Source organism: Alligator sinensis, unplaced genomic scaffold (genome assembly GCF_000455745.1).
Source record: "Alligator sinensis unplaced genomic scaffold, ASM45574v1 scaffold1229_1, whole genome shotgun sequence".
Classification (NCBI taxonomy): domain Eukaryota; kingdom Metazoa; phylum Chordata; order Crocodylia; family Alligatoridae; genus Alligator; species Alligator sinensis.
The window spans coordinates 136,363-147,300 of record NW_005842843.1 but is presented as its reverse complement, the minus strand read 5'-3'; the positions used below and the strand labels follow the sequence as shown (position 1 = coordinate 147,300).

General features: G+C 44.4%; 1 protein-coding gene across 1 annotated transcript in view; it reads right to left on the bottom strand.

Moving 5' to 3' along the window:
- BOLL (boule homolog, RNA binding protein) overlaps positions 1–10,938 on the bottom strand; it is an 85,321-nt gene that overhangs the window by 44,383 nt on the left and 30,000 nt on the right. The window contains exons 3-5 of the mRNA XM_006035467.2: positions 8,246–8,300; positions 7,385–7,460; positions 157–284 (exon numbers count right to left, since the gene is read on the bottom strand). Coding sequence (XP_006035529.1) covers positions 157–284; positions 7,385–7,460; positions 8,246–8,300 — 259 coding nt within the window. The remainder of the gene's footprint in view (positions 1–156; positions 285–7,384; positions 7,461–8,245; positions 8,301–10,938) is intronic.

The window sequence follows — 10,938 nt, the reverse complement described above, 5'->3', positions numbered from 1 at the left end:
TCTTTCCCAAATTTTCACCAAATTTTTGGATCCAAGGGGAGCCCAGCCGGTCAGATGACATGCCACCATAAGCCAGGTCAGGTGTTGAGCACTATTTAGCTACAAGATGCATGCAGTATTCATAATCTTTCAGATGTGTGAAAATATGTTACTTACAGGCCATGGTTGTGGAACAGAAGCAACTTCAGGAGTGTGAAAATAAGCCACTCCATTGTGATAAGTATAAGGATATCCAGTTGAAGTAGTCAAGTACATTGTTCCAGCTGCTGGCATAATACTAGATCCTAAAACAAACAATGATAGTATCAAACATTATACCACCAGCAGGTTGAAATTAAAACTGAACAAAGATATGCAATTCTTAATATAAAGGAAGTAAAGACATACAAAGTTAAGCATTTTATAAGTGTTTAAAAATATAGAGTATAAAAACTGTATGTTGGGGAATAAACACTTATAAAATATATAATTTGTTTTAAACTAAGAACATTTTAAATAGAAGATTTCTTTACTACTATATTTACTCAATTCCAAGACGAGGCTTTCCCCCCATTCATCACAGGGAAAGCAAAGCCTTGTCTTAGAATCAAGTATTACATCACTACAGCCAGCTGATGTGAAGAGTCACTGTGCAGGCAGCCCAGCTGTGGCAGGGACAGCATCAGTAGCATGCAGATTTCTGTTTTCAGCTCTGCTTCCCTCCTCTCGCCTCTCCTCCCTCACTGGCAGGGAGGCAAGCAGGGAAGGAGGAGTCTGCATGCTGTTGCTGCTGCCTCCAGCCAGCTGGGGGTATCAAGTGGGTCTTCCCCCTGGTGGCACACAAGTCTCCGGAGCTGCATCTGAACTCCATGTGATAAAGACAGGTTGACTCAGCACCAGTCCTTGCCACCACATGCAGCTCCTGAAACTTGCTGGAACTGGCACAGCTGTTCCCTGGGGCAGGAACAGCTCTGGAAATCCACTGGGCCTGCCACAGCTGAAAGTCCAACTACTTCACCTGGGCAGTGGAGGGAGCTGTTGTGCTGAGCCACAGCCTGGCCCTGCTCCGTACTGCCACGTTCACCTCTCTGGACTCTGTCCGCAAGCAAGAAGCAGGGCTCCCTCCCACTTCTGGCAGAGCCCCAAGAGCTGCATGTGGCAGCAGAAAGTGGGGCCAGGCCTCCAGCTCCATCATGTGGGGCTTGTCCCCAGTGGTGTGAGACTCCCTGGAGCTGCATGCGAGCCCCATGTGATAGAATCATAGAAAAATATGGTTAGAAGGGACCTCAGGAGCTCATCTAGTCCAACCCCTTGCTCAAAGCAGGACCATCCCCAACTAGATCTTCCCAGCCAAAGCTGTCTAGCCAGATTTTGAAAACATCCCAGGATGAAACTTCTGCCACCTCTCTGGGTAACCTGTTCCAGTATTTTACTACCTGCCTAGTGAGAAAATTCTTTCTAATATCCAACCTAAACTTTCCTTGCTACAACTTGAGACCATTGCTCCTTGTTCTGTCATCTGCCACCACTAAAACAGTCTAGCTCCATCCTCTTTCAAACCCTGCTTCAGGTAATTGAAGGCTGCTATTAAATCCCTCCTCAGTCTTCTCTTCTCTAAACTAAATAAGCCCAGTTCCCTCAGTCTCTCCTCATAAGTCATGCCCCCAGCCCCCTCACCATTGCTGTTGCTCTCTGCTGAACTCTCCAATTTGTCCATAGCATTTCTGTAGTGGGAGGCCCAAAACTGAACACAGTACTTCAGATGTGGCCTCACCAGTGCTGAATAGAGGGGAATAATCACTTCCCTTGACCTACTGGCAACACACCTACCAATGCAGCCCAGTATGCCATTAACCTTCTTGGCAACAAGGGTACATAGTTGGCTTATATCCAGCTTATTGTCCACTGTAACCCCCAGGTCCTTTTCTGCAGGGCTGCTGCTCGGCCAGTCAGCCCCCAGCCTGTACTGATGCATGGGATTGTTCCATCCTAAGTGCAGGACTTTGCATTTGTCCTTGTTGAACCTCATGAAATTTCTTTTGGCCCAATCCTCCAAAACATCTAGGTCACTCTGAATCCTAGCTCTACCCTCCAGCATATCTACTACTCCCCTCAACTTGGTGTAATCTGAAAACTTGCTGAGGGTGCACTCTATGGCATCTTTCAGGTCACTGATGAAGACATCGAACAAAACTGGCCCCAGGACCGACCCTGGGGTTGGCTTGATACCGGCTGCCAACTAGACATCAAGCCATTGATTGCTACTCTCTGAGCCTGATGCTCCAGCCAGTTTTTTATCCACCTTACAGTCCATTCATCCAGCCCACACTTCCTTAGCTTGCCTGTGAGAATGCTGTGGAAGACCATATCAAAAGCCTTGTTAAAATCAAGGTACACCACATTCACCGGTTTCCCTGCACCCACAGATCCAGTCACTTCATCACAGAAGGCAATCAGGTTGGTCAGGCATTACTTGCCCTTGGTGAATCCATGCTGACTGTTCCTAATCACCTTCTTCTCCTCCAAGTGCTTAGAAATGAATTCCTTGAGGACCTGCTCCATGATTTTTCCAGGGACTGAGGTGAGGCTGACTAGTCTGTAGTTCCCTGGATCTTCCTTCTTCCCTTTCTTAAAGATGGGCACTATGTTTGTCCTTTCCCAATCATCCAGGACCAATCCTGATCGCCATGAGTTTTCAAAGATGATGGTCCGTGACTCTGTAATCACATCAGCCAACTCCCTCAGCACCCTAGGGTGCATTCCATCCAGCCACATGGACTTGTACACATCCAGCTTTTCTAAGTAGTCCCTAAACTGTTCTTTCAGCACTAAGGGCTGCTCACCTCTTCCCCAAACTGTGCTGCCCAGTGCAGTAGTCTGGGAGTTGACCTTGCTTGTGAAGACTGAGCAAAAATGGCATTGAGCACTTCAGCCTTTTCTACATCCTCTGTCACAAGGTTGCCCCCTCCATTCAGTAAGGGACCCACACTTTCCCTGATCCTCCTCTTCCTACCGACATACTTGTAGAAACCCTTCTTGTTACCCTTTACATCTCTTGCTGGCTGCAACTCCAATTGTGTTTTGGCCTTCCTGAATTCATCTCTGCACACCTGAGCAATGCTCTTATATTCTTCCCTAGTTATTTGTTCAAGTTTCCACTTCTTATAAGCTTCCTCTTTGTGATTTAGTTTACTGAGGAGTTCCCTCTAAGCCAAGCTGGTCTTCTGTCATACTTGCTAATCTTCCTACACATCAGTTCCTGCACTCTCAGTAAGGCTTCTTTAAAATACAGCCAGATCTCCTCTCCCCCTCAGTCTGACTTCCCAGGGGATCCTGTCCATCAGTTCCCTAAGTGAGTTGAAATCTGTATTTCTGAAGTCCAGGGTCCTTACTCTGCTGCTCTCCATCCTTGCTTTCCTCAGGATCCTGAATTCAATCATCTTGTGGTCACTGCTGCATAGGCAGCAGAAGGCCGGGGCTAACCCCCCACCCCAGACATGAGACAGCAGTGACAGCACAGAGGGACACAGGGCAGCCCGGGTGCAGGCTCTGAGCGGCTGCTACAGGGGATGCGCACAGACACAGCCACCCAGCCACAGCCTGCCCTGCAAACAGTCAAGATCACAGTCCAGCAGCTTGTGGAGCACTGAGGGTTACCATATGCCCGGGTTTTCCTGGACATGTTTTCTTTTTGAGTCTTCCTATCTCTGTCAGGGTGGGTTTTCCAAATCTGAGCTGGCAGCACAGAGACCAGTGCCTGCAGGGGCAGAGGGGCCAGGAGATGCTGCAGGGTAGGGAGAGGGTGGTGGGTTCTGGCCAGGCAGACTCTGGCAAGGCCTCCTGGGGTGGCACGGCAACCCCAGCCCAGGGTAGACGGCATCACAAGCCTCCCCTCCTTTTCCATCCAGCTCACACTGGGGCTGGACTCAGTCTGAGGCATTGCTTTCCAGCATGGTTGGGACAGGGGCAGCTGGGGCCCCTCCAGCAGGACTCAGGGGGAGCAGGGGACTGCAGGTTGGGAGTAAGGGGCACCAGCAGGGCTGGGGGGTCACAGGTTGGGAGTGAGAGGAACCAGCATGGCCCAGGGGCAGGGTACTGCGGTTTGGGAGTAAGGGGCACTGGCAGGGCTGGGGTCTGTGGGTTGGGAGTGAGGGACAGCCGTAAGGGGGGGGGGCAGGCAGCCCTGTCTTGGGAGCGAGGGATAACAGAATGAGCAGGGGCAGGGCACTGCCGTATCACTGCCCCACCACAGTCACCTTCCCGCACTCCCCCCTGCCACCATGTGACAGGTGTCCTCTTTTTTGGAACTGAAAATATAGTAATCCTAAACCCTGCCCAACACAGGAAACAAGTCAGGGATGGGGTGCAGATTGAGGCCCTCACAGTGAGGGAGTGGGGCAGAGGCAGGGGCAGGGACAAACAGGGCCCCAGGGCATGACATGGGACTGTCAGAATCCAAGCAGCTCGTCCAGGGGCATGGAAGGGGGGCTCCTGCAACTGCATGCACCTTGGGGAAGGCATGCAGGTCACATGCCTGCCAGATTTGTGCTTGGGGTGGAGGCAGGCTGCTGCTGCAGGCTAGGCTCTGTGCCCTGCTGCAACACCATGTGCTTGCCACCGCTGGGCAGGCAGGTAGGCAGGGGACGCAGACACATGGTGTCACATGGCTCTCGAGCCCACAGCAGCAGGGCACAGAGCCCAGCCCACAGCAGCAGCCCACCTCCGACCCATGCATAAATCTGGGAGGCACATGGCCCCCCGTGTCTCCTCCAGGATGTGTATAGCAACAGGAGCCCCTATGCCTCGGGGGAGTGTGGGGGTGTGTGTGTGTGTACACACATATATTCAGCCCCCAAAATAATATTTTCTCCCTCCACCTATGCACTGTTGCCCAAGTTGTCATCCACTACAACATTCCCCACCAATTCTTCCTTGTTTGTGAGCAGCAGGTTAAGAAGCTTTTCATTGATTGCAGTTGAATAACCTGGACTCTGAGCAGACTCTGTCTACACACCAGTTTAAAGACTATTGTGCATAGGGTCCTCCCTTGTTGCTGAGATACAAGGCTGAAGAGAGAGGCAGTGTGGTCCAGGGAAGTGGTCCAGGTATTGTGTTCCTGAGGTTACTTGGAACTACATGGTATAAAACAGAGTAGAGTTGCACCTTACAGACTAACTGAATCAAAGATGCATAAGCTGTCATGAACAAACAGCTCAATTTGTCAGATGCTATGAAAGGACACGCAGAAAGCAGCCTATCAGAAAAAGTGATCTGAAGACAAAAGAGGGAAGAGAGAAGGAAGCAGAGAGAGGGCAGTGCTGAGAGAGACAAGGAGAACTGAAGAGAAAAACAAAGCAATTGTCCCCTAGGGACATAGGGGTCATAAAACTAATCTAGGTAATAAGATACTAATCTTTTGTCCCTGTTAGACCATATATAACACCTATGGATGATTTCTTTTTCTGCAATTTGGCATTCAAGTTGGTTTTTAAAGTTCTGTTGTTTAAGAACAAGTATTTTGTTCAAGAACAAGTCCAGGGAGGTTAAAGTGCTGTGCCAAAGGTTTTGTGTATTTCTGGACCTGATGTCAGATCAGTGTCTATTTATTCTGTCACATAGGGATTGCCTCATCTGTCTAATGTAAATGGCAGAGGGACATTGTAAGCAAGCAATGGCATATATATGGGTAGAACAGAAGGTAAATGAACCTTGGATGTTATAACGCATGTCATTTGGTCCAGTGATGATGTCGTTTGCGTTGACAAAGAGGTACAGCTGGCATTTGGGTCCATTTCAAGACTGGTGAGAATAGGAGTTAGGTAACCAGTTGCTGGAGGGATACCATTTGAGGCCCCCGGCTGTCCATAAGCCAGGACAGTGTTGTCTACTATGGCTACCACGAGGTGGTTATTATTTACCAGGAGGGTTTAGAGATCATTAACAATGTGTCCAAGGTGTTCAAGCTGGGGTTGTAGGTGACAACCAGAGGGATGCTGTTGCCTTTGTCACAGGGTCAGTGTTACAGCAGGTCATAGCAGGGTCTGAGTCCACCTCTGTTGATTTCAGTGGCTATGGTTTTGGGATTGTACTGCAAGTGAAGGAATTTCTGGTCTAGCTCCCTGAGGTGTGCATCCCAGTTGGTGGGATCAGAGCAGATATGGTTATAATATAGAGCTTGGCTGTAGGCAGTGGACCTAGTGGTGTGCTTAGGATGAAAGTTGGTGTAGTGGAGGTAGCTGTAGCAGTTGGTTAGTTTCTGGTACAACGTGGTGGCAAGGTGGCCCTTGCAAAACTTTATCATTGTGTCTAGGAAATGAATTTTCTGTGTGGGGTATTCCAGAGTCAGTTTGATGGAAGGGTGGACGTTGTTAAAGTCTAGTGAAATTCTTTGCCATGTGTCTGTATGATGAAGTCATCACTGATATACCTTAGATATATCAGGGAGGCAAGAGGACAGCTGCAGAGGAAGCAGACTTATTATACTGACTCCTTCTGTCTTGATCTTTTCTTATAGCCCAGTTATCAAGACCATGGGAGGGAAGACATGTTGGTGGCCTTCATTTAATTTCAGCAGAAATCTATCTGACAAAGAGTTTTTGTCTCACCCTGACATCATGCAGGCAAGGTATTACTTGATGTTGTTCTCCAACTTGCAAAGGTCAGTTTTTTTGGCCACATCTGCGGAACAGCTTCTCTAGCCACTGCTAACTAGAACACAGATGTGAATATAAGGGTTTGTGCAGCAGTGGATGAAATATGCACATGATATCCAATGCCCAGAAAGCAGGAATAATCATGCATCAGGTACTATAGAGGGAGTAGATGAGACAGGGAAAGCTAGAGGTGTGACACAAAACTGGTGTACGCCTTTTAACCATACATTAAAAAAATACTACTCAATAGACAATGTTTTGACTGAGAAGCATGATCAGGCAACCTGCCCTTACAAGGGATTATTTCCCAATGTCAGATATTACTAGTGACAGGTATAACTTCTGAGTCTGCATCCTTTAATATGTATGGGAGCTTGTCTGGAATCAGGAAAATGTGTATGACAATCTCCTTTTACCTAAAGATGCCTGTCCCAGAGAGTAGGCTATATCACTAGAGACTTTAACCATCCTTAAGACCTTGTTCATTTTGCTGCTAAAAGAAGCAACTACCTTAAAGAGAGAGTCTAACAAGGAACTGATTATTTAGGCCAGAAAGGATGGCTCACAAAAAAGGATGAAGAAACCTGGTTCTTTTCCTATTGTTAGTATGTCCATGCTTCCAACTGCTGTGAATATTAAATATTTTGAAGATACCACATAATCTGAATAGAACAGCACAAGAGAAACTGAACTTTTGCTTAAAAGAATATTTGCCATCATACAGAATTGAAGAATATAGTGAAAATACATACGAGGGATCCCTAATTGTTGTTTTCTTATTGCTGGACCAATATTCAGTTTCTTATCCTTATAATTAAGTTTTTCAGCCTAAAATAAAACAAAGAAAAATAGGAGACATTCACAATGCATCTTGTGTGTGAATCTAAATTTCAAGAAAGTCAAGTCAGAAATAAAAGAAAGTATGTGAAAAATTTCAATCAACTGTATTTGCTGACTGGTCTCCAGTCAATCTCAAAACCTGGTACATATTTTGGTCTATTTCAATTACCTTTATTATACACTGAGCTTACATTTCTAAACAAGTCAAGAGGAACAGACTTCAAAATGTTCCAAGTTGTGCAGCCATTCTAGACCTCCATGTTTGAGGAGAGGTCCAAGGAAGTATATACTGGCAGTAAAGTAAAAAACATGCCATTATTATAACTGGCACCATAGAAGCAAGAATGAAAATTAAATAAGACAGGCTGGACAGGAAGAGGAGGATAGTAATTACCACTCCATTAACTGAATCAATGGCAGATTTCATATTTAACTGACTGGCTTGCATGGAAGAAACTGAAATAGTATTCCCTACCAAAGCCAAAATATTTAACATGGAAGCATCCAATTCACACAACTCATTGTGCCCCGAAGACTTCCAGTACCAACTATTTTATACCCACGAGATCTCATTTTCACTTTGTATGAAAGGAGAAAATGTTGCTGCAACAAAATCAGGGTCATGTAGCCCAATGTCTCTCTGGGTTTCAATGTCAACTCATACCAGAGAAACACAGGAGTGCCAGACATCTATTACTATTTGGATATATGCAACACCCTTCCAAATGAAAGAATTTACCTGAAGAATAAACATAACAATGAATAAATCTTACCTCTTGTAAAATTTTTTGTGCATCTTCTTGTGTTTCAAAAGTGATAAAACCATACCTATTAAAAAGACATAAATTATGTTCTTAGTCTATTTTATATAGTATGAACAAACTACATTAAAAGAATATTATGAGGGCAAAAATCAGGAACATAAGTCAAAAAAGGACAAGATTAAGGTTGCCCTGTTCCACATTAAGTCAGTTCTTTCACATATTTACATTAAAAAAGAATCTTTACTTACATGATCATGTATTTTTTCCATAAAATGACACTTTGTTATATACAAAAAATGAACAGTGCTCGCTTACTGAGCAATTACTCAATATTTTGCTTTATCCTCATTATTCAATGTGGAGCCATAGGTCTTTTTACTGCACACTATTCAAAACTTATTCTGAAGATATAATTAATGTATTTGTGGCCTTTGGTATGGCATCATCATCTATAGAACCTCAGTGTTTCATAACAGTTCTGAGGTAATGGTGGGGTATTATCCTCATTCTGTAAATAAGAAACTCAAGGTATTCTCTTAGTTACGCAGAAAATGAAAAACAACTAGTGACCCCATGTGAAATGTCTGATTTAAGTGACTTGACTAGTGCACAAATTCTGTGACAGACAAGGACAGAATCCTATACTTCAGGGCAGCATTTAACTGCCTTAAACTTAGAACCATTTTTTTCTTCCTTGTTCCAACTGAAGTGAAAGAAAGGTCCTAGAGAAAACAGCCTCATGTACTGCATAATGCTGATTCACTTCCAGAACAAATCTTGTCTATACACTGAATGAGGCAGGTGTTGTATAGTAAATAACTGTATGTGATTATACAAAGACTATACCACAAAGTAGAAATGCAAAGGATAATTTCTGCATTTCCTAACTTGGATTACTGATTTTACAACATAAATGTCTTTTAACATAGTTTTTTATGCGCAATTTCCTAGGTTTTTATAAAAATCGAACTGAAGAAACAGAATTCCATTATGTGGCATCAGACTGACACCTATGTTTCTCAGCTAGGTGTAAACTTTAAGAGCTAGCATGCAGAGCTCTGCCATTTCACCTAACAATTTAAGAGATGGCAGTAGCAGATTATCAATCCTTCTCTATGGACCAGCACTAAAAGTTTATGGGACAATGTGCAAATGGGTTTCACAAATATTTGTGGAATGGATGAATTTCAGGAAACTGAGGGCATTTATACACATACATTTTCGTTCCACAATGCACCGGAGATCTGCCACTTGATTAATCAAGACTTGATTAATCAAGTCTGCTCCGCACGTGAGCAGAGGCAAACTGCACTGCACCGTGTGCAGTTGTATAAGCAGTGAAACGTGCATCAGCATGCAGAAAATGGCGGCAGTGAGCTTTTAAACTAAAGCACCTCTGATGTGTTTTAGTTCAAAAGTGCACCACTGCCATTTTCTCAGCGCTGACATGCATTTTGCTACTTATACAACTGCATGTGGCACAGCGCTGGGCGCTTTTCAAAGCATCTGCCACTGTGGTGTGTGCATATGTACAAATGCCCTGAGGTTCCATTTCAGCTTAGGAGAAGAGTTTGGCTAGTGGGCAAACTTCCCCTGAAGCATGACATTCTGCCCCATCCTAACCTGCCTGCTGCTGTCAAAGTTCTCTTTATAGAACCCTGCCTCATTACTGAAATCCATTCTCCTTCCTTACGGAAGTTACTCCCCACTGCTCAGACTTCTTATACTAATCTCCTTGCCCAGACAGTCCTGGATTCTCCCTCTGGTCTCAGCATTTGACCTATCTATTTCCTCTTCTTCACTAGCTCTCAATCCCTGTTACCTTCTCTAGCCTCATCATCCAACCTTCTAGTTTTAGCCTTTCACTTACTTCTCACATACACGCACACAATCTCCCCAATCCTTGTCCAAAGATCTTTGTTCAGATAACCCATTCTCCCCCTGCACTTAAGCTCAATATTACCTATCTCTCCTCTCCCTCCATTCCCATTCCCTCTTCCACTGGTTCCTAGTAATAAAAATATACACTTTTTAACAGCGTCAATTTTTCTTGTAATTTACAACATGAACAACAACTGGCAAGGAAATCAATTAACAAAAGTTCTTTCAGATACAGGTAAGTGCAGCTTGGTCCAACTTAAGCACTCTTCTACCTGGAAAACTTATAGCAGCTATAAACTACCAACATCCACACACAGACAATTTTATTTTAGTGTTAGAGTGTTTTCATTGTTGTATAAACCCTCTCCCAAGTGACAGACTGAATCAAAAAGCTTACCAGAATAATTATACTGTAATACAGCATACCAGTATGACCTTTTGTGTTATTTACATTTATATCCCAAGTTATGCTGAAAAAAATCTTTCCTATGCAGAGAAGAACTAAGCCTTTTAGAACCTCTCTTTAAAGGCAACACCAACATGAGTTAAAAAAAATTAAACCAGGAAGACCTCTATTTGTACAGCTAGGACAAACCATGTTCTAATCTTGCAAATTCATATTGTTATGGGTCATTCATATGATTTCATGCATCTTTTAAAGGTAGTTCAATGTGCTGCATTATACAGGAAGGAAATGCGTAAAAAAATGTATTTTTTGCTAATGTAAAAGTTAGAGGTGCACCAATAGATTGGTTTTATGGAGCAAGAACCCCAGGGGTGGCTGTAATGCCCCTGGTGGCTCTGTGACAGTACAAGCTCTA